General features: G+C 41.5%; 1 protein-coding gene across 5 annotated transcripts in view; it reads right to left on the bottom strand.

Annotated features, from left to right (window-relative positions):
• Window positions 1-1,583: 1,583 nt before the first annotated feature.
• The window catches only part of Plp1 (proteolipid protein 1), a 62,136-nt gene continuing 40,143 nt past the window's right edge, over window positions 1,584-23,576 (bottom strand). For 2 of the 5 annotated variants that reach the window (XM_052170476.1, XM_052170475.1), the window contains 8 exons: window positions 17,590-17,737; window positions 15,223-15,369; window positions 7,739-7,925; window positions 6,891-7,047; window positions 5,557-5,725; window positions 5,004-5,077; window positions 4,116-4,181; window positions 1,584-3,263 (listed from right to left, as the gene is read on the bottom strand). In XM_052170476.1, the coding sequence (XP_052026436.1) occupies window positions 3,192-3,263; window positions 4,116-4,181; window positions 5,004-5,077; window positions 5,557-5,725; window positions 6,891-7,047; window positions 7,739-7,925; window positions 15,223-15,226 (729 nt within the window). In that variant the 5' untranslated portion in view covers window positions 15,227-15,369; window positions 17,590-17,737 and the 3' untranslated portion in view covers window positions 1,584-3,191. Of the gene's footprint in view, window positions 3,264-4,115; window positions 4,182-5,003; window positions 5,078-5,556; window positions 5,726-6,890; window positions 7,048-7,738; window positions 7,926-15,222; window positions 15,370-15,471; window positions 15,593-17,589; window positions 17,738-18,821; window positions 18,883-23,576 lie in introns of all 5 variants that reach the window. The other 3 variants (XM_052170478.1, XM_052170477.1, XM_052170479.1) reach the window with 3 other exon arrangements.

The following is a 23,576-nucleotide window of genomic DNA, read 5'->3' as shown; positions in this document are numbered from 1 at the left end:
ATGACTAACATGTTGTCTACAGCTAGTCTCCTTTCTCGTGTTCCTTGTCAGTCACAACTATAAGACAATAAATCCTACAGCTAGTTTAAGGTTATCTTTCTTCAGGCTGGTCATCAGCTTGGTCCATGTTATGTTAGGGGGCCTCATGTACTAAGCACTGCAGGGTAGTACTGTCATTAATTTGTTTTAATCCTGAACGGGCATAGCATGCTTAATTCATATCATCCTTGTTATATCTCTTCTCTGCCATATAAACATGCAACTTCAAACCTTTTATTTAGCACTTCTCAAGTGAAACTATGTTTCATGTGGGAAGTACCAGGGTATCTTTATTTGGAATAACTAAACAATTTTGAGAAAAGGTAAAAGTAATTTAATACTAAATACAACAGGAGTTGGGGTACCACAACCTCACTGGGCAAGTAAACCATATTGACGCAGAATAAACAAAATACTATGAAGCCCAAGAGCAATTAGACCATTAAATATGAAATGAGCTGGTAGAGAGATCTGAGTTAAGCCCAGCATGGCAGCACACAGCTTTAATTCCCACTCTCAGGAGGTAGGGGCAGGCGGATCTGTATGAGTTCAAGGTCAGCCTGCTCTTCATGGAGAGTTCTAGGTCAGCCAAGGATACACAGTAAAACCCTGGCTCAAAAAAAAAAAAAACATATTCAACTTGAGACAAGTATTTATTGAGTTTCTTTGGGTAAATTGTTTTGCATATTGCCTCTATTTCTTCATATCTTTAGTATGAAAAAGAAATAATAATAATGTACGTATCTCTTACATTTTTCATAGAAGTAGTATAAGGATAACTTACATGGCCTGAGAAATACATGAGTACCTTGAGCTAACTATAATTAAGTTCCTGCTATTGAGGTCAAATGGAATAATTCACTCCAAGGACACGATGTTTGATTGAGAACATTCTTAATTTTATTTTCTTTAATTTTATAAAATACAAGATGAGTTTCTAAAAGTTTATCCTTTATGTTGTTAAAATCAAAATTCTCTATCAGAAATGAAGGAAACACTTGCAGTTGATTAACTCTCTTTGTACGTGCATGCATGTGTATGTGTATATGCATGTGAAGTTTTCAGGGAATGGTTGGTTATCTGTTATGATATTAAATCAAAACAAAATAAAAGGTATAGGTTATTTCACCTTCCTTGATCTTGATTGGTTTCTTACATGTCCTTTTAGCTCTCTCCTTACTCTTGTGCATCCTGCTAGTTTACCTTATATAGTGGCCCAAGAACAAGTCTCCAATGTCTTCTTGTAAATTCTTATATCTCTTTCAACATAGCATGAAGCACTTTGGGGAATGTTTGGGGAATGACAGCACAAATCTACAATAAAACACCTAGAATAACTTTTCCTTCAGTAAAAACAGATCAGAGGCTTTTCCTTCTTTTCTTTCTTTCTTTCTTTCTTTCTTTCTTTCTTTCTTTCTTTCTTTCTTTCTTTCTTTCTTTCTTTCTTTCTTTCTTTCTTTCTTTCTTTCTTCCTTCCTTCCTTCCTTCCTTCCTTCCTTCCTTCCTTCCTTCCACCCTCCCTCCTTCCCTCCCTCCCTCCCTCCCTTCCTTTATTTCTTTTTTGGACCCAACGTTAACAAATACAGGATAAGCCTGAAATCTGGGAGTTCTTCAGGTTTCAAATTCTGTCTCTCCTCTCCATGTCTTCAGAGCTCTATGGAAGCTTACCAACTGAACAGCTGACAGCTGGTATAATCTATTATGTGACCTATATATACCAAGAGATAACAAACTTTATGCTAAGCCTCAAGTCTCAAAATGCTGAGATATTATTAGCAAGTAAAATCATCTGTCATTTATTAGAAAAGAAAATATAGGACAGGTTATTCAAATTGAGGGTCAAATTTACCAAGCCTAGTTCTACAAATGGTAGAATACTTGGGGGGAAATCCCAATAATTTCATGGGACCATATAATTTCAAATATTTTTGTGATGCTTTACTGTCCAGTTTTTCTTTCTCTTTTGTTTTCAAAAAGAATTATGCTCAGAGAATCATTCTCCAGATCTTTTTGATACAATTCCAAACAAGAGATAAACAATTGGGAAATATGGAACACGAATCATTCTGAAATTAATCAAGATCATCTAATCACCTGCTATGAGTGAATGAATAAAACCCCAGGAAAAGAGCACCATTGTGAAGATATTATGCCAGAGGCCAGAGGCCAGAACTAACTGATGGAGGATAGTGGGAGAAGATTTGCTATCCAAAGAGTTAAATAAGTATCTTGCATCTACCCGAGGGCCATCTCAAGCTACACCTTTAGCACCCACCAACTGATGCTCCTTAGGTCATAATTTCATTTCATATAAGCTAGTTCTCTTCTATTCTCAGCTCCTTGGAAACTACAAGGTTGTCATGGTAGCTGTTATCAAGGAGAAGGGAGTGAGATGATCCTGACAATACTCTGTTTCTCTTCCTAATGAGCTGTAAGGACAGATGATGCCCCCTCCCCTGCCCTGCTTTGTCTATACAGACACTGCGCTCCCTAATGCTAGAAGGAAGGTTGACTGTGTTAGGGCTTAAATAGTCCATTGCCACTGGTGTCAGAGCTCTCTTTCTAAGGCTGAAAGATCCTTGCTTTGACCCCCTTCTCCCAGCTGCAGGAGGCAGAGTTGGGCAAATGCTATTGCTTTGCTAGCATTCTTTTTAGTTTCTTCTGTCTTCAGTGGAAATAGGAAGGTCAGAGTGAGTTCTTGGTTTTGTGCATCAAAGACAATATATTTAACTCCTACTGATGGCAAGGAGACCAAGGACATTCCTGCTCTCTACCTGAAAATCTTTCTTTCCACTCTGTTTTCCTCAATGGAAGTTCCTTTTGAGAAGGAAGCACATCCTGGTCTTCAGGAGATGCTTGCAAACTCAATTGGAGCTTTCATTCTTCTGCTACTTGCAGCTGGGGAATCACCTTTTCAGGCATTCCCCATTTCTAGCAGGAGCCAGATGTGGAGCAAAATGACTAAAAGAGGTACTAAGAGGGAGAGTCCACAGAGAGAGATTAATCACTGCAAGACTCTCTTTTCTTGTTATACTCATCAAGTAAGAAGAGGGCCAATCAGTGGCAAAGGCAGAGTTAAGACAGGAGACACAACACTGTAGGCTGTGTGGTTAGAGCCTCGCTATTAGACAAAGGGGAATTTCTACAGGAGATCAGAACTTGGTGCCTCGGCCCATGAGTTTAAGGACGGCGAAGTTGTAAGTGGCAGCAATCATGAAGGTGAGCTGTAGGGAAGAGAGAAAGAAGGTAAGTGACAGTAGTAAGAGAAGCTCAAGCTTAAGCAAAATTACACCTAAATAAAAGGAAATAGTCTATCTGCAAAAAAACAAAACAAAAAAACACCACCAGTCCCTGGTTTTTTTTCTATATTTGTGAATAGAAACCTGTTAGGCAATTCCACAATAGCCCATTCCTAAATAACATAATCAATAAGGATGTATTCCACAGCTAGGTTCTACTAACTGCTGACCTTTCCCTAGGGAAAGTGGCAATGCTTATGCTGTGCACACACAGCTACTTCATGCACTGTGGCCCTCCACTCTCTTAGAATCAACTGAGTTCACAAAGGAGAAGTGCGCTGGCTTTTTGTGACCACCTCTACAGTACTGATGAGGATTCTTTGAGATCCTCCTTGTGGTTAAGTACTACCTCAGAGACTTGAGGCACATCATCTTGCCCACTGGCACCTGATGCTTGACATCTGCATGATGGGTACACTGCATTGGCACTACATTAACATTACCCAAAGGACCTGGGGCACAGGACTGCATCCCAGTCATAACAATTCTAATGGGAGGAGTCCCTCCAGTTTCCCTAGGAATAACTAAACCCAGGAGAGACTATCAGGAGCATTTATACTATCTAGAATCCTAGGATACAGCAGATCCTGCTTATAGTTCCATGCTCTTCTCAGCACTTGACAATTTACAGCAGAAATGTGTAGCCCTGCACCTTGCTGTGCCTTCTCACAGCTTGTCTACAGCCTTTCAAGGCTGGGAGGAGTCTCTCTTCTAGTCTTTCAGCCTAATGCTATCCCTGGACCACTTCTTTTCTAATATTATCTTATAATAACTTACCAGGGAAACTAGTGTGGCTGCAGCACCCACAAATGCAGCAATAAACAGGTGGAAGGTCATTTGGAACTGCAGGAAGATATATGAGAGAGAATTATTTCTTAGAACAGAAAAGCAAAGCACAATCCACTGTAAATAGTGAACACTGTTGTCTGGATGGGGCTGATACCATTCCTGAATGTTGATTTTGTGTCTCTAACTAAACGTTCACTTCCCTAAGTGTCAAGCTCCCTTCTGCTATAGTCTATCATAGCACCTCACAGCAGATGCAGAAAAGAGATTAGTGATCCCACAGAATGAACTCATTTCCTACTGTTGTAACCTGGATGCCAAAGTTTAAAGTCAATACTTTCAAAGACAATTTTCAGCCTACCTCCCCAGGATTTGCCTTTTATTCCCTTGCTGCAACAGCACACACCTATTCTCAATGAAGCATTTTCTTTTTTTCAAATGTACTTATTTCACCTCTCACTGGAGATTAAGGAGTTCCAGATTAAAAGCATTTTATAGAGCCCATGGGAGTCTCTATGCATGGCACATTTTCTTGGTAAGTTTTTAACCAAAATGAAAATTTTCATTTGGGAAATTTTACTAAGTATTATCTTTACTTAAAGTTACACACGTTTCTTTTTATGATGGGAGTTTGGGAAAGTAAGACTTACAGTACAGGTCTGGAGTAAATAAGTACTTTGACTTTTAATAAGTATGCTAATTTATTCAAGTACATTTAACCATTAGTTTGTAGAAGGGAAATCTGCTAACTCAAAGTCCAACAAGGAAATACTATAATCCTTGAACCTTAAGTTCATGAGGAGAAACTTCTATTATAGGTAGAAATTCCTCCATTCTTAGCCAATCTATTTTTTTAAAGCACTCTTCTCATTCACTTACCTCGGCTGTTTTGCAGATGGACAGAAGGTTGGAGCCACAAACCTTGCCAGGGAAAGCATTCCATGGGAGAACACCTAAGATGCAAAAAAGGAACCAGAATAAACTTTATAAGGCTAGAGGCCATGTGGAGATTTTCTCTATACCCCTCTACCTTCTCTATCCTGTCTGTAAGCCTGATATTGACAGTAGGCATGATCTTTGTTTCTAAAAATTTATATAAAAGCAAAGGTGCTACTGACTAATTGTGAGGTTTTATATAATTGAAATGTGCACCTTTGGGTTAATACCAGTCAATCAGAGAAACAGTGAGAGCAGCCAAGAAGAAGGAAGAAGAAGAGGAGGAAGAGGAGGAAGAAAAGGAGGAGGAAGAAAAGGAGGAGGAGGAAGAAAAGGAGGAGGAGGAAAAATCAAAACCTCCCCAAATTTCCAAGATGCATTTATTCAGCATCTTACAATAATTTCATAATCACTATCCTCCTCACCCCAAGACAAAAACAAGTACATGTTGCTTCTATAGATGCTAGGGAATCTAAACATCCCACCCCCAACTCACCATACATTCTGGCATCAGCGCAGAGACTGCCTATACTGGCAGAGGTCTTGCTAGGGAAGGCAATAGACTGACAGGTGGTCCAGGTATTGAAGTAAATGTACACAGGCACAGCAGAGCAGGCAAACACCAGGAGCCATACAACAGTCAGGGCATAGGTGATGCCCACAAACTAAAACAATTGACATGGAGTGGTTAAAAATCAGCATCGACTTGCAGACCTTGAAACAACAACTGGAAGATCCTGGAGTGGCATGTGCCAATGAAGTCAGATTCCAGGCATCTCCCTTAAATGAAATTAGTGAGCAGGGCACGTTTGTGAAGTGTCATTGGCAGTATCTTTTAGATAACTTGCCCCAAGTGTGATGGATGGTAGGGGGAGTGGGTGGGAGTTGGAGTGAGGCGGATCCCTGGGTTAGAGGGGGCTTCAAGGGATTTGGAGGGCAGAGAAGGCGTAAAAAAGTAAAAAAGAAAAAGAGTCCTGAAAGAAAGTTGTGCCATTTTGTGCCTTAGGCTGAGCTTACAAGATGTTCTTTGCCACAGGATTTTTGTTCCCCAGTCACTGAACAACGCCAATAGGAGATTTAAATTTCAGATCTAAAACCATTCTAAGCTAACTGCTGGTCACAAAAAGTCATCTGCACAACACACACATGTTCAGATCCCAAACGATCTTTAAGTCTAGAGACTAAAAAACAATGTATGCTTTTCTAAAATACAGCTAGCCCAAAGATAAGCATGGAATATGCAGATCTAGGCTAAATGTCTCTGGGACCCACTAATAGTATAGAATCCCAGAATATCGGGACTTGGAGTCAATTCTTTAATTTCTATGATCCACCCTCCATTTGAGGTTATGTGTTTAAGTCTCAATCCCATGACTAGCATTTTAGATTCCTGTACAGTGTGGTTCACTCTTGTAGTCCCTGCTAGGAACAAAGTAAAGGGATACCAACAGATTGGTTAGAAATGGTCTTATTGTACAAAGCATCCTACAAAATTGATGCTTTTCTGTTTAAGATGAGAATTTCCAGGGAACCTTTGAAAGGTGAGGCTAAGCCGGCCAGGCACCACGTTCTTCCTGACCATATCGTTCGGCTGTAGCCATCGCTTCCTCACTCAAAAGCTAGGCCTCTGGAGAGGACCCAACCTTGGGTGGGGATGAGGCTACAGACTCACGCCCAATTGTCCCCCACCCCTTGTTATTTCCACAAAATCCTGAGTATGATCACCTTGTCGGGATGTCCTAGCCATTTTCCCAAACAATGACACACCCGCTCCAAAGAATGAGCTTGATGTTGGCCTCTGGAACCCCTCCCCTTCTGGCCCCCTGTTACCGTTGCGCTCAGGCCCTTGCCGCAGATGGTAGTCTTGTAGTCGCCAAAGATCTGCCTGACAGCGCCGGTGGTGTAGAAGCCCTCAGCCAGCAGGAGGGCCCCATAAAGGAAGAAGAAAGAGGCAGTTCCATAGATGACATACTGGAAAGCATGAATCCTGCAGTGACAGACAGAAAATTCAGATCACCTTGTTCAGAGGACACCACTCTACTTGTCAGTTAGTAAGGTACACGCCTTGGTGGCTAGGGCTTCTTCAGAGGAGTAACTAGGTATTTCATGTCTTCCTTCACCTTTTCTTCACTGAAGGAAGTGATATCAGACAGTAGGTGGCCAAGATCATTGCTTCTCCCCATATTCCTTGTTACCCTGCATCATAGAGAGCCAAGCTTGCCTCTCCTTATTTGACCCTTCAGAAGTGCTACTCCATACGCAAACTGAGAGATGTATGAAGGAAGAGTAGCCTGATTTGCTCTATGAGCAGGGCAGACTTATTACTAAGCCTGAGTATGCATAAGCAGAGTGTCAGACCAAAACCAGGGATTCCACTCTACCCAGTCATTTGACCTCTACCTGCCACTGTGGAGACAATTCAGGCAACATTAAACATACCTAGCAGAAATCAGACCATGTGTGAGAAAATGGAGGACTGAGAGGAGGCAGACCTCTATTTCTAGATCTGACATTGTCCCCTTACTTAGAGCTTCCAACGTGGCACGGTGGAACCTGTACGCAGAGGGATGTGTCAGGAATGCTACTGAGCTCCATGCTGATGAGCTTTGTCCCTCCAAGACAGGGTGAGGGTGAAGGACAACGACATGAGTGTGGAGGTGGGGTGAGGAGGTACTTACACATTAATGAGATACTCATAGTCCTGGTAGTTTTTGGAGAAGTAGGTCTCAATTAACTTTTCTGTACCAGTGAGAGCTTCATGTCCACATCCACAGAAAAGTGCCACTCCAAAGAAACACAATCCAGTGGCCACCAGGGAAGCAAATGGGGCCCCTACCAGACATCTAGCACAGCACTCTAACAAGCCTAGGGAAGAAGAAGGAGAAAAGTCAGATGTGCATAAGAGGTAACTCATCCACTCATGCTATACTGCTGGGCCAAGCAGCCCATGCTATCAAGCACAGAGAGTGGTTATTTTGGCAGTTCTAAAGAAGAATCTATAGGTTTTAGCTTTTGGAATGTGAGATTGACCCAGAATGTTTACTTTGTCCCATTCTGTCCCATTCTTAAAAATGAACCCCCACCTATAATAGTCAGAATGTATGGGTTTTATAAAGACTCAAATAATTCAGTTAGTAATACAAGGAGGTGATGAGTACCTCTTTTCTTACTGTCTTAGTCTGTTGACTAGGTTTAATTACTCATCAACTATGGAGTTGTACATGGGATGTAGAAACACAAAAGGTACAAACTTTACCAGATTGCAGTATTTAGTTTACTAAGGAAGAATAAATAAAGTAGATGCAATATTTTCCACCAACAACTGCAGGAAATAGAGTACTTGGCTATAGAGGGTAAATATAATTGGGATTTCAGATGAAATGAGTTAGTGTTTTCAGACAAAATTTGAACTGAAAGAGTATTCTACATAATATAAATTTGTTGCAAGGAATGCAAAATCCTTCCTATTCTAGATAGAAGAGTGCAACCCAGAGAAGACAGAAACTAGCACGTGATGTACATGCATATATAGATATATCAGAGCATATATAGATATAATATATTCAAATATATGCATATACATATGTAATATATAACACATATGCACACATGCTTAAAATGTATTATATACATACATGCATGTATTGGCCAATTGTTTTATACATCTATTGCATTATACATGCAAATAATTAGAAAATATGCCTGAGAACGTACTACTTTGTGATAAGTATGTTGTAATTCCTTATCTCCTTATAGAATAAAAATAATTCGCAAAAGTTTGGACTTTTATATTCATTTATTTCTCCAAACCAAGCTCAATTATTTATAATAGGATACTAGAGAAAATAGAAATCCACTGCTTTATCCTTTAATATGAGCTCAGTTTTTATTAAATGAGTATAAGTGCTACATTTATAGTCAACAGATGTCAACAGATGTTAAAAGATCAAACTATGTATATCTTAGTAAAGTTGGGATAGAGGCATGCTTTTTTTATCAGAACCATAGAATAAGTGAGTACTATTACCCACAATTCATTGAAAGGACAGCCTTTCTCTGCTCTTCAAAGAGTGTCTTCTTTGAAGATACTTGTACATGCAGTGGCATTAGAGATGAGGCTCAAAAGTCCAAGCCAAAGTATGCATGCTTGTGCACTTACACAAATGTGTATAATACATGCATGAGTACAGCAGAAAAAAATGAAACAGCTGAAACTGATCACTGTCCTTGTGGAGATACTCCGGAAATCGCTCTTCGTTCTTATCATTAGGGTAAGAGACTAAATATATCCCAGAAGTCAGGAAAGTAAACAGCACTCCCATCTTCTTTCTCTGCCCTTTTAACTCCTCTCCACCCTCCAACTCTTAGACTCTTCTAGTAAAGAAGGTCTCTGAAGTTTGGGGTGGGGGAGGGGAGGTCAGTGACCCCACTGTTCCCTCTCTCTCCCCAGCAAAGGGTCAAGCCTTGGACACAGCCCTCCATAACCTCCCCAGACAAAGAAGCCTTGTTTTCTCCTGAGATCTCAGGAGCCTCATTGGTATTCTGCAAGGCCCTGCAGGCCTGGGGGTGGGGAGGGGGTTAGATCTGGTAAACAATGGCAGAACTGTTTATTTAGCCCAGGATAAGAAGATCTATCTACCCTAGCAAGTGGTCATCTTATGCCCATTCACTCACCCCAGCATTTTCACTATGGGATGGTCTAATGGTGAGGCAGGGGTGGCCAGGCAAACAGTGTAATCTACTCAGCATTTTGGCTGGTGTACTTCTAAATCTTGTACGCTTAAGGATGGTTTTTCTATTTTATCAAGTAATGAAATATACAAGGAATGATTTATCATCTTATAAATATGATCATTGGTAGTCATCAAAATAACCAGAAAATGTAAGTGCTGGTGTTTTTACTGGGTGACAAAACTCTGGGACCAACTCTAAATCACCACCTGATACCTTTTGTAACATAAATTTTTATCTATTTCATTAGAGCTTGGATAATAACTTAACATCCCCTTTCTACTCTACTGATGTTCAAAGCAAGAAACCAGGGTCACTAATGTGGAATCCAATATAAAATGCCCTTAGATAAATCTACGACTGTTTGGCTATAAGATAGTCCAACAATATCAAAACAAGCATCAGATGCTAAATTTCTCAGAATTCAGATAAAATGTCTGTTTTAAGGGCATTTAAGTTCAATAGAAGTGCAAAATCTCAGCTAGTCTGCCCAAGCAAAAGTCAAAATTTGAATTCTAACGGGAAACTCAGAACATACAAGAGATTGTCTTTTCATCAAAGTAGTTGACAGTCAAAGCATACTGAATAAAAGTCCATTGGGTTCACTTCGATTTTTCAGAGTCCAAGAAATGAACTTGGGAACAACGCTCTAAAACTATAAGCTCTCTGTTTCAGAATACCTCAGGCTCCACAGGGTTTTGAATGTTAAAAGGCATTCTGTCATTTCCCAGCTAAGTATAAACTGTGATGTGATGGTGTCAGTATAAAAGAATTACATAATGCTAATGCTACTCAATGAGATTTAAATGTCTCATTTTAATGCATGATCACAGAGAAACCTAATGACCTTTTCTAATGCTTTCTTTTCCTTTGTGTTTGAGTGGCTTGAGGACAAAGATTAAACACATTACTCATAACAAAGATGTTGCAAGAAACAAAGAAATTAAGAGCCCAACTGCTTTTCTCAGAACATTTCCCATTTTGTTTGGGAGAACAAATTTATTTCTTAAATTAAAAACCAGAGCTACTTATTATCTAGTGTTAAAATGGATGCTACCAAATCCTGTAGTCAAAATATAATCAAAGACATCAGTTCAGAATTGGCTATATTTATCTCCAAACTCCCCAACAAGCATAACCAATCTTTAATAGAACTTCTCTTCTCACCAATGTTCTCTGTTGGAGATCAACTGTATTATTGTGAGTCTCAGATTAAGGCCCATCCCACTGACTGTCCTGATCCTGATGCTGTCTCTAAGCAGGAGCCAAGTGCTCTATGGCCCTTCCTCCATTCCCATGCTCTGGGCACACCTCAAGGACCAGTTCCACGATGGAGATTCAGTGCAAATCTGGGAACTCATCAAAGGGAAGAGAGGAAGGGCTTTCATAGAAAGAAATGGTAGAAAGAGACCAATTGTACCCCACACAATTCCCAGCTTGTCTCTTGAATCCAGCTGACAAAGGGAGAGATAGAAGAACCCTATACAACAGAACTAAACAACAGGCAAGTTCTTTGAGTAAGAAACTGGTCCCATCTCCCTAAGTCTCTAATCTGCACTGTAGTTTTCCCCTCCTCCCAGAATCCACCCCTTAACCTCACTCAACTTATGAACAGAGGCTTCCTTGATCAGGGCCTATAGACATTAACATGGCCAAGATACTAGAGCAGCCGTGACTGGTACTAGGGCTAGATGTCTATGTGTGGGTCAGAGTTCTACAAGTAAAACAATTATCAGCAGGTGACAGAGACAAAGACTTTGCTTTTGGCTTCATCTTGTTAGGACAAAGCACGGCCCATGACTTTGTGTTTCCTGTATATTAGCACTTAGACAACATTGGAGAGCTCTATAGGCACTGAGGTCTGGGGAGTCAAGCCTGCTTGACAGTCAAGTCATATGGACAAGGTTAAATAAACAAGAACTCCCACAGCCTTATTAGACAGGTATTACTATCACTGCTGCTACTACTTGTGGTAACTACTACTACAACTACCACCTTCAGGGACAGCATCTGGACCACCTTACTCTCTATGTTCTTTTTCAGACAGACACAGAGACAAAGAGGAGGCAGAGAGAAATACCAATTCATGTGCAAACATTTGGAGACCAAGATATAAGCTTGATTGTTAAAATCTGTCCCTGGAACATTGTCTCGACCTTGTCCAGTTGTGAGAAAATAAAGAACAATCTGACACTAGAGACAAGTGTAGCTGTACCTTATGCTACCAGATTCCCTCTTTCCTTGGTTAAAATGTGAAGATGACTTGCAGAATCCCACTCTTCCCTAGGATGCCATTGACTCTTTTTCGAAGCCTTGCGCAGCAAAGCTCTGAGGTCAGTGAGCGATCACTCTTAATCATTTGGCAGAGGCTAAGGAAGGACTTGCTGAACCTTTGATGTAACTGACAATGGAGAGGGTCTGTGAGTGGGAAAAGATGGGAAAACTCTGTTCACTAATCGTGGCTTATGACCTATCCTTATCAGGTCACTGTCCTGCCTTGATCTTTTCTAAATCTGATGTTCTATGGACAGATGATATTTGTGTGTTTTTCTTTCAAGACAAAAGAACTGCACCAGAGGGATGATTTTCAAAGGTATACAATCAAAATCTCTCTCTCTCTCTCTCTCTCTCTCTCTCTCTCTCTCTCTCTCTCTCTCTCTCTCTCTCTCTCTCTCTCTCTCTCTCTCTCTCGCACGTATGCACACACACACACACACACACACCAAGCAAACAAACAAACATAAAACAGGGAAAGATATTCACTGTCTTTCAGACAGCTTCGAGGGAACCTTATTGTTGACTAGGTTTCTTGGGGTCCTGGCTCAGGGCTAAGGCGAAGCCCCTCAAAGCAGGGCAAATCACTTAATCTCTCTAGTCTTTCAAGAGCTCCTGGCTAGGCAGAGCAGGGTAAGAAGTGGCATGGTGAAGGCTGCCCTTGATCCTTTCAGTCAGTATCTCTTAGTGTACTGGTCTAAACCTGCTTTCTTTTTAAATCTTAGCATTCTTGTAGTGCCTTTGATGGAATTCAGATAGTCCTTAGGCACCTAGTAGAACTCAGCCTCTGCTCTGCCTCCACATTTGTACTTCCAAACCACTCTTAGAGGGAAGCATCTAAGATACACAGTCTGGTTGCCAGGGTAACGGGGCTGCTGTTCTCAGATGACAACAAGCTTGAGGAAGCAGGTGTCTTGCTGTTCAGGGATGGCATTGTTACTGAGTAGAAAAATATTCACTATGGTTCTTTGGCTTCCTCAGTTCTATTGTTACTGCAAAAACTCAAGTGAAGCATCTACTTGTCAAGCTATTAAACTGCCCACCCATACCCCTTTTGCTCAGATATCACCAGTTCCAGTCCTAACAGATTTTGTGACTGAGGTAATCAGCTGCCTGTTTCTGGAGGTGATTAAGCAGAGACATGTGTATATTTATGTTATTCAGAGAAATGAATTCTGCACTGAAGGTTGGTTCAGACAAATTCTTTTGGAATAAGAGTCTCCATATGTTGTCTAGCTAGCCTTTTCTAATGATTCTCCTGTCTCAGTTTCCTATGGTGTTAAAAGCATGTGACACCATACATAGCTCCATCTCAGATATGTTCCAATGTTCCTTTCAATTCCAGATTCTATGATTTGACTTGTCTATTGCAATGGTTAAACAGCAATGTACTCCATATCAGAAGCAATTGCATTCCACTGCCTGGTCAGAAGTGGCTGAAAATTCACATGGTCTCAGATACTGTAATTGTAAAGACAATGGCTATTCTGTAATATATCTCTAGTCCATCCATGTATTGCTTACCTACATACACATCCTCAATGACACCTTAATTTGTGCTAGCCTTCTTCTGGAGGAAATCATCCAGCCTCCAATACAAGAAAATGTTCCTGTGATCATTTTCTCTCTTCCTGTCTTTATTTCTTCAGAGTCTTGTAAGATTCAACTTATGCTCCTCCTCTGTTTTGAAGGAACAACCTACTTAATCAGCCACATGAATGTTAGATAAAGTTCCTGGGTTCAGAGCAGGAAGTGACTTTTTCCCACCTTGCCACACTTAGGTGATCAAATGTTTCTTACATACAAGGTATGCACAAAGAAAACCCAATAACCTTGCAAAGAGGAAGGATTAGCCTAGATTTGCACTGTTGCAGAGGAGATGGTGTCATCATAAGTTACAGGGGTTATAGGACTTGTCTACACTGACAGGACTGCCACATTCTTATTACTTGATCTTCCACCCTTAAAGTAGACAAAACAGTTATTGTTGCCCCTGTCTACCAGATGATGAAATGGTGATTCATGGTGGCATGCCTAATTTTGCAGAGTTCATTAGAGACTGAGCTGAGATCCAAACCTGGATGATTGGACCCATAGTCTAGGATGCTACCCCTCTTTGCTATTCTGCCTGCATATATGCTTCTAACAATTCCCTCAGTGACTTGAGATTAAAAAAAGAAAGCCAAGCTTAACAACAGTTCAGTCTAACTGAAAAACTTCTGTGGATCTTTTTTTCTGGTTATGAAGTTGCATGGTGAATACACAGGACAAATGAATCTCCTTTCCTTTAGGATGTGTTCAAGCTGCTACTGAGCAATAGGTACACATCTCTGTAGCATCTTACCTAGGCAAAGACCATTATGAACCTTACACACACCTTACTCTGAATACACACTGCTGGACACCAGAATTTCACAGCTCCCACCCGTGTGGAACATAGAAAAGCCCTCAGGTCTCAGACAGCTTAACAAAAACCCTTAGATAGAAGCCTCCTTGTTTCATCAGGAATTCAGGCTAAGTCCATGATACTTACAAGAAATGCTGTCCTGTATGTGTGTGCTCACATGCACGCATGCATGTGCATACACACAAGCATACACAAGCACATACAATCTGTATCTATTCCCCATGGTAAAAGCACTGTGAAGTATATTTTCATTTTCTGAACCTGGAATGTCCACTATAGGCACTGCCAAGTCTGAGTCCAGTTTTCCCCATCCCTCCAGATCCTACTGATACAAAACATGCTCTGAAGTTTGTATCAGGGAAGCAAGTACTTAATGCATTTGTAGGTTAGTCAATATTCAAGTTGCCTTCAGCAGAACGAGGGGTTCCAGATAACCTGACCATAATTAGGGCCTTAAGATCAGGGAAAGGACAGAGGACAAGAAAGTGAAGGGGTAGGAAACCACATGGTCACATCCATCCTGTGTGCATTTTCCAAGGGTCTGGGGAATGCCACATGCACTGCCAGAATTCATTGGCAGTAAAGCAGTATGTTTAGCACAGCAGAGAAAGAGTTAATATAATTAAATGCTAAGAAATTAAAATAGAAAATAAGTGCCAAAACACAAGTTATTTGAGCCATTGGATACCCAAAGCCCCAAAGTTGAATTCCTGTGCCTGCATGTTCAATGCTGAAGTTTCTGACACTCACCCATGTCTTTGGCACTCTGACTCCAATTGTAGCCTGCTGGCTAGTCTGTTTTGCGGCTGACTTTGTTCAGCTGGAAAGATCCTGGTCTCTCCAGTCTCCTTCTTCTGTCCTTTACTTTTTCTCTCTGAGTATCTTTGTCCTCTTCTCCTGCAATGAAAAGGGCTTTCTGATTGACAGCCAACCCCCTTAAAGAGACAGGCTCGCTTTCCTCCTCCTCTCCTCCTCCCCTTCTCCTCCCCTTGTCCCCACCTCCTTTGGGATACTCCCTTCTTTAAGGGCTCCATCTTCTCTTTTTGCCTTTTCAATTCCAATTGTTTTCTTCTTTCTCTCTCTCTTTTTCTCCCTAAAGCTTCTTTACAATTTCATTTTGCTACAAATAAATCAGGAAATGTAAATTGGGGGTGGAAACTAAATGGAGGGGTCCTTGAATCCTCCCAAATGATCCTTGTGTCCATTTAAGCGTGTCATACCTCAGTCTGAGCATATGAAGTCATGTGAAATGGCAGCCCTGATGAGGAGGGGGTCTGGATCAAAACTCTACTTGCTATACTACCAAATATGCCCCATCCAACTCTCACTACTAGTTGCCCTTGAGCATGGAACCTTTCCTTCCCTCTGAAAAAGTATGCTTTCTCTTTCTGGCACTGGAAACACAACAGGGAAGAAAAAAATGTCATTTAAAATAATTTCTTCAAAACTTTTGGTTTTAGAAGAATGACTATAAAACAGACTGCTGACTCTATGAACAGACTGTGTGTGACCAGGCTCAAGAAAGCCAGAAGTGTAATGAGAGTATACTTTGGATAACAGAAATATAAAGGAGAGGGCAAGACCTGTGCCAAGATCACAAGGGAAAAAAAGTCCAGAATGGACCATGTAGGTGATTTCCAAGGAAAATGAACTCCGAGACAAGACATTATCACACACTGGGAAGCAGCTAATCAAAACTCTTCCTAGGAGATATAGTGTTCTAATCAGAAAGTAAAGATGAGGCTAAGAGAAGGAAGGGGCGTTTGAGAGGGTAGCAGTGAGGGGGGGAGAAAGAAAATATAGTCCTTGTCTCAGAGAAAATTCTATGAAAAAGCATGGTCAAGCAGTAAAAATAGGGGAATCATTTATGAAACATCTATACTGGTAAGAATAATTTCTGAAGTCTGTGAAGAGACCTGAGTGCCAAATATACAGGTGATGTTTGCTAGGCAAAGTTTTCAAGTACTTTCTAGAATAGTTGAAACTTAAGGAGCATTTATGTGGGTTCCTTGTCTTCTCTCTTACCCCAGAAGCCTCACACTCATAACCCTCTTGATTTAGAAACAAGAGTCTACTCCTGAATGACTCTAAGGAAAGTTGTTGATCTATAAGAGTGGAACCTCCCATTTCTATACTCCTAAAAATTAAGGTATGCCCTCATGAACTTGTCCTGTGGTTTTTGTCTTGAGATAAGAAACAATACAAGAGGGAAACTCAGTAGGATCTAAAATTCTGGAGTCCAGAATTGTAGTGTATAAGTCTGGTTCTAAAACAAACCTTTTGCTCGTATACAAGTGGAAAGGTAAGGGATCCTTGTGCCTGCCCCTTGAGGAACAGAAAGGTAATAGTTTCTCAGGGCACACCAAACTAAGGCCATGACTGGCTGTTGAGGATCTTAAGAGCCATGGCTTCCTAGGTCTGCCCTCCAGATACAGACTCCGCCTGTCATGGAAGTGCAGCTGTAGCATCTTCTTTATATTGATGACCCTGGAGGAGAGGGATGATGGCAAAAAGAACTGACCCTAAACTTTGGGAATTCTGATGTGGGGAATCAAACAGTCAATAGCCAAAGCAGGTCTATGTGTATGTGTGTGTGTGGGGGGAGAATCTCTCAGGTTGAGTCCTCAGATGCATCTCACACATTCTTAGTAGCATCTCTGGGACTGTTTATGCTACTCAGAAGAAAATAATTCCCCAGTAAACTCACAGACACCAACTTATCTACCATATTCTCCTGAGGCCTCTCTTCTCCTTTCCATCATCATCACTGTCTTACTCTTTATTTGATTTCTGTTCTCCTTCTCTTGTCCCTCCCTCTCTACCTCTTTTCCTTTCTCTCTCCTCACTGATGGGGCAGATCTTTCTGTTTCTGCATTGCTCTTCTGCCAATGGCTAGGAAAGGTGCTCAGCCAGGTGATTATGTCACACTCTCCTCTGTCCCCTGACATTCCCAGTTCCCTCAGATCTAGTGTGTTGCAGTTGCTCTGTCCATCTGACACGACGGTTTCCCTGCACACTCACTTAGCATCCTTCTTCTAAGCCCTTGCTACAGTCCTCAGAGGACTTTTTTCTAGTCTTCAAGAAGCTCCCTGATCCCATAAACCCCATCCACCCTACCTGTGTCTATGATTCTGCTTTCACTGGGTTTCTTAAGTGAGCTGAACAAAATATTCTCCATTCTGGCTGGGCTTCTGCAATGCCTGAAAATTCCTCCAGAGGGCACCAAAAGCCTTCATGGTTACAGTCTGCTGCCTGCTTTGGGAGCCTGTGAGGAAGAACAAAGCAGGATTGCAGTATACCAGCAAACAGTGTGCTTCATGCAGTTCTAGCAGTGCCACCAGAAAATGTGGGCCCCTTGATCACAGCTTAGTTTAGTTGAGCAGCTGTCTTCAATTAACTATAAAACATTTGGATAGTACCTCCATGCTCACCTCTGTCACACCAGACTCTGGAAGGTCAGAAATCAAGCAAGTTTTCTTTGTTCCACTGAACTAGGAGAAGTCCAGTGACTTTCTCCCTGAAAACTAGATAAGCACATTAAGTGCCTAATCTGGTGGTTCACTCCTCCATTTCCACTTAGAAGATGGAAAAGGAAACAGAGAAGGCCCAGTATGAGTGAGTTCCTGGGCTCACCCAGTGATATTTGAGCATCTAGAGCTGAGGCTTTTCTTGTCCTATCCGAGACTGTGTCATCACAGGCCAAATTTGGAAAGGCGAGTGGCTGGGTTTTACAAATTTTCACAGTCCTGGCACAGAATACTGGCAGAGTGGCAGATGATTTATCAAGTGTTCTGTATATGCAGACAGAACTTTCCACACCCAACTTTATGCCGATTGGCTTGGCTATGCCTTTCTGGCCAAGAGAACTGAAGGCTGAGGGCCAGAGATGTCACGTTCTTTGGTCATGCACGGTATGTGTTGTGGGAGCTTAGGGGTGTTGTTCTTCTGGTAATTCAAGAAGCAATGTGAGGATGGACAGGGCTGACTTGTAAATTGTGTATCTCTAAGGGAGATGTGCTAATGGCTTGGGATAGAGTAAAAAAGTAGCTTAGAAGATAAAATATTCAGATAAATAAACTCAGAACAAGAGAACCTGAGAAATGCCAACTATCCAGTGGGAAGACACCAGGTTTCCACATAACCCACTTAGAATCATGAAAACTTGGCTGGCTTTGCTACAGCAGCCCTAATAGAGAGTGCAGATGTATGAGGTCTAACAACATTCATTTCAATAAATGAAATTATTTCCCTGTTGTCAATAGTCACATAACTCTATGGAACATATTTATTTTCCTCATTTGAGTAATGGGGTACACAGAACCCACCTAATAGGCAAAAGACAAAAGTACCTTTAGAAAATACCTCTGTCCAGATTCATTGCTTGGAACTTGCTGGGACAACTGTTCTGTTCTGAAAGAATGTTTGAATACAGAGTTTCTTTCGTGAACAAGAGTAGCCAGGGGGAGGATGGGCAAGCATCTCTGACGGCTATGACCCAACTTTCTAACCCTTCATACTACTCTAAGCAAAGTATACAGTGAGTGTTTAGAATGTAGTGGTTTTTATGTATCTTGATGGATTTGAAATGAGATTCAGAAGGGACAATATGACAGAAAAGACTGCTGGTATGCTTCTTGGGTGTGACTATAATACCAGGACTGACTGAGTTTGTGTATTATTAGAGATCCAACTCAGAGCCTCTGTATCCTATGCCTATACTACTAAGTTGCCTCAATGGCCACAAGAATGCTTTTTAAACAGTTTTTATTTTAGAAGTCTTCATAACCAGGCTTGATGCAGCATTGTAAGGGATTACCAGGACAGAGGAGTGGGAGGGGGTTGATTGGGGAATAGGAGGAGGGAAGGGGGCTTATGGGACTTCTCGGGAGGGGGGAACCAGGAAAGGGGAAATCATTTGGAATGTAAACAAAGAATATAGAAAAATTAAAAAAAAAAAGAAGTCTTTTTAACCAGATGTCACAATCCTTGAACTTTGCCCACTCCAGAAAAAACGTAGTAATAAGATTCAATGAAATAACATCAGCCAAAATGTGATAATTATTACAGCTCCATGAGAGCATGGAGCTTTGTTCTATTCTTTTCCCTCCTTAGTATATGACTAAAATATGAAGTCAGAAAAAAAGAAGAGTCATCACAGTTAAAATTCAGACTAAGCTAGAAACAAAAGGGAAAACCTTCCCAAGGGGGATGTTTATTTCTGGAAGGGTACACCTAGCCTGATAAAAAGTAGCTGCTTCTGGAGAAAGGGGTGGAAATGTGGAGATTAAGGGAAGCTTTTTGAGTCTACACTCTTTAGCATGGCTGTGGTTGGTAATTATATGCATTTCATGCCTACTTTATTAAACTTTTCATCTGAAAACTCCTTTAATACAACAGTCCACAGGCCACTAAAGTCTCTTGCACTGATTTCAGGCAGCCCTCAGTATACTGGCCCCCACCGTTCCATTTGACATTCATCCTGCCCACAACCATATTTACATACAGCTGATGAAGATGTTATTGTGAATAGGGACCCCCTGGAAACTCTCTTAGGGCACAGCTGGTTGGGGAAGAAATGGCTGCCCTAGCTCCGCTTCTTATTGGAGAAAACTTGCACCCATGTGCTCCAAAAGGCCCTTCACCCTGGAGGTAGCCTGAAAGAAGCATAAAGCCTTTCTGCCTCTCTATAGGGTCCACCAACACCATGGGCTGCATCTGTCCCTTGAGGGATCAGCTTTAGCAGTTGCCTAGACTTCTTGATGTCACAGCCCTGGGAAGTCTTTATAGAGATAAAGCTTACCTACCCCTCCTGGTGCAACAACAGCAATGAGAGAATTTTCTGGGCCTTTCAGAGAAACAAAGGCAAATATCTGGCTGCAGAGCCAGTTGAAGTGTCAGTCTGAGCTGTGGCACTGCAACTTATACTTGGCGTGCTATAGAACAGATTGTCTAACCTTGAAGCTAAGGTCCCTTTCCTGGGAAACTGGGCCAACAAAGAGAATGAAAAAGGAGGGGAAGCCTCAGTCCTCCCTGCTGAGAGCTAAATGCCTCGGGTAAGTACATGTCATGCTGCTGGAGCTTAGTACAAAGTGGGCCCCACAGAGAGCCCTTGCTTTCTCCCTCACATGGCCCAGCTAAGCTCTGTCTAAGCATCCAATCTGCCCAGAAGCCTAGGCCTAAGTGGCATCCCAGAAGGTGGCACGGGCAAAAGACAAGAACTCCTCTGTCTCTAGGTAGGATGTGGGTTTAGGGGCTTTTGTGTGTGTTGGGCTCTTCCATTTTCCAATGGTTCCTGCTCAAATAACTTCACTCTTGTTGGCTTTTCTCTGTGAAACCAGGAGTAAGATGAGGGAGCCTGGACCCTGAAGCTGAACTTACCTCATGGTCCTGCCAAGTTGCTGGCTACCCTGTGAATCAGGTGGTGCTAGTATAGCCTCTATCCTGGCCTAACTTTTGGGGTTGTGTGAACCCTGACTATCAAAGGAAAATGCTTTCTTTTAAAAAGTGCAATTGTGAAAAATTGCAAAGTCAAAGAAATGTTCCTCACAGAGGACTCTCCAGAGAGGGCCATCTCTGCTCCTTCAGTTACCCTTTATGATCCTTCAGAATTTAGAAAGCATTGCAATCACTTCCAGAGACTGAATCTAGTTTTTGGAGTGATTTCAGGAGCACCAAGGGCAGCAGGTCCCTGCAGCATCTCTTGCATGTGTGAAGCTATCAGAAAGACAAGAAAACACTTGACAGGATATACTTTTACTGTGTCATGGCCTGGCCCTACAAAGTCCATTCAGTGCACTGCTTAAGATACCTCCCTAAGGTCTTGGCCTTAGAGTCACCAGATCTAAGGCTAAAGAACCCTATGTTAGGTTTAAGAGCTGTTCAACTCTCCTCAAATTTCCATAAAAAGGACAGCAGAAAGATAGCAGCATGACTGGATCTTTCCCAGAAAGCTATAATTGGAGAAACTCACTTTTCTTGTTTTCCTAGTAGTCATCCTCTCTCCATGTTAACAAAAAGAAAGGTCTTTGAATGGCAACATTCAAGATTTTGGCTAGATATCAAGTAGCCTTCCACTTGGTCAGGGATCTATATGAGCATAGCTTATAGTGATTTAAAAACCTAAATTCTGGAGCTGAAGTTGGAATAGTTGATCAACGGCTTGTCAGCCACAGCAAAGCCCTTGGTTCAGTAGCTATCACTAAAAACAAAGACCCCAGTATCCTTCCTTCAAACCATCCATAGATTTAGTTACTCAGCTCTATGACACTAGGCAATGACTGAGCCTCTTAGTCTTTGCTTTTTTGTTCCTAGAAAGATATAATAGTGGTGACCTCATATAGTTACTAACTTCAGATTTCACAATTGATCTTCTTCCTATTGCTATATTTTCATTTGTTTAAGACAGGGTTTTTCTGTATCATGGCTGACCTAGGTCTAATTCTCTGGACCAGGCTGGACTTGAACTCACAGAGATCTGTCAGCCTCTGCCTCCTGAGTGCTGGGATTAAAGACATGCAGTTCCCCCAACCCCCAGTCCTGCACTTCTATTGTTATTATTATAGGGCACAGGACCCATCAGGACTTATACAAAATAATGAACATGAAATTCTTAAAACACTGCCTATTCTGAGATACAAAAACAACAGTAATAATAACCGGGTGAGGGACTGACACTCTGGAAATGCCTGATAAACAAGCAAAGGCTGAACTTTAGTGATCTCTGGCCCCAAAATCTTTCAGATCTAGGACTTCTAGATAGCTCCCAAAACTTTCCTATCTTTAAAACAGCAATTAGGATATGTGCTTGGTAAAAATACTAAAATGTCTTGGGTTTCACTTAGCAGTTTCAGAATTCATTTGTTGTTTTCCAATGTTTCCAGCCCCTTTAAGTTTAAACCTGTCACCAGCTGCCAATTTGCCTGCAAGAAAAGTATTTCCCAAGATGTAGGTCTTTCAGTATGATAATCAGGTACATCCAAGGAACTTCAGAAAGGTTGGTTAGGCTCCACCAGTGGAGGGGAACTACCCAATCTCTGCACTTGAAGCAGTTGTCTCAAGCCATAGCAGGTTACAAGGCCACTGTATGGGACATTCCCAAAGTCCTCATCCCTCTACTCTCTGAAACACTATATCCAGTCAAAGCAGGGTTGCCAGATGAAATGCACAATGCACAATAGATTTTTTATTCCAGATAAATTGAATTACTGTTTAATATGTGTGTCCTAAATGCTGGATGGAGCATGCTCACATTTTTGAAAAGCCCATTATCTACCCAAAAGTCACGTGTAATTGGGTATTTTTTTGATTTGTTAACCTGGCAATCCTACATGTCAGGGCAGTCATCTGGCAACGGCAAGCCAAGTTGGCTTCTGGGGAAGGTGCCAGGAGAGTTGCTAAGGAAACCTCCAATAAAAAATACAGTGCCCTGTAGACAGATGTTCTGTTCTGAATTTCATCCCCAGTTCCTTCTCCTGATGGGCCTGACCTTTGCTCTCTCTGTTTTCTCATCTAGGGGAGCTTACCAGGGTAAGAGAAATTGAGATGGCCACTGAGACAGGCTGCACAGTGTTTGGGGCTTTGTGGTCAACCAAGTTGGTTTGGTCAACCTAACCCACTGTAGCTTAGGGCATAGCACAGCAAGTGGCAATTATTGTTAATATGCAGGTTCCCACACTCCTCCAATCTCTTTTTTGTTTACCCTTCTTGGCTTGCATCTGGCAAGTTTAGAGAAATGGGATGGTTTGTCACTATAGCACTTGTCAAGAGATCGCTTAGGGCTTTATCTGGAAAGGCTATTAGAAACACCTAACAAAACTGAGATCCAGAGACAACTGACAGAGAAGAATACGCAGCCTGTGCTAGGTGAAGACTTCAAGAGAAGTAAGCACAGGGGTAGCCTGTCCTTTCAAGTTGAAATAAAGTTGGCCCAAGTCTCCACCATCACCCTTGTCTGGAAAGTTTAATGTCTTCTTTAGAGATTTCTCTGAATCAGTGCTCAGAATTCTATGTGGTTCAGAACTGGGGCTTCTAATAAACTTCAGATTCCACAGTTCATCTTCTATTTATTATTATTATTATTATTATTATTATTATTATTATTCAGT

The sequence above is a fragment of the Apodemus sylvaticus genome, chromosome X (genome assembly GCF_947179515.1).
Source record: "Apodemus sylvaticus chromosome X, mApoSyl1.1, whole genome shotgun sequence".
Taxonomy (NCBI): domain Eukaryota; kingdom Metazoa; phylum Chordata; class Mammalia; order Rodentia; family Muridae; genus Apodemus; species Apodemus sylvaticus.
The sequence above is the reverse complement of the archived record's forward strand: the minus strand, read 5'-3'. Positions and strand labels throughout refer to the sequence as shown.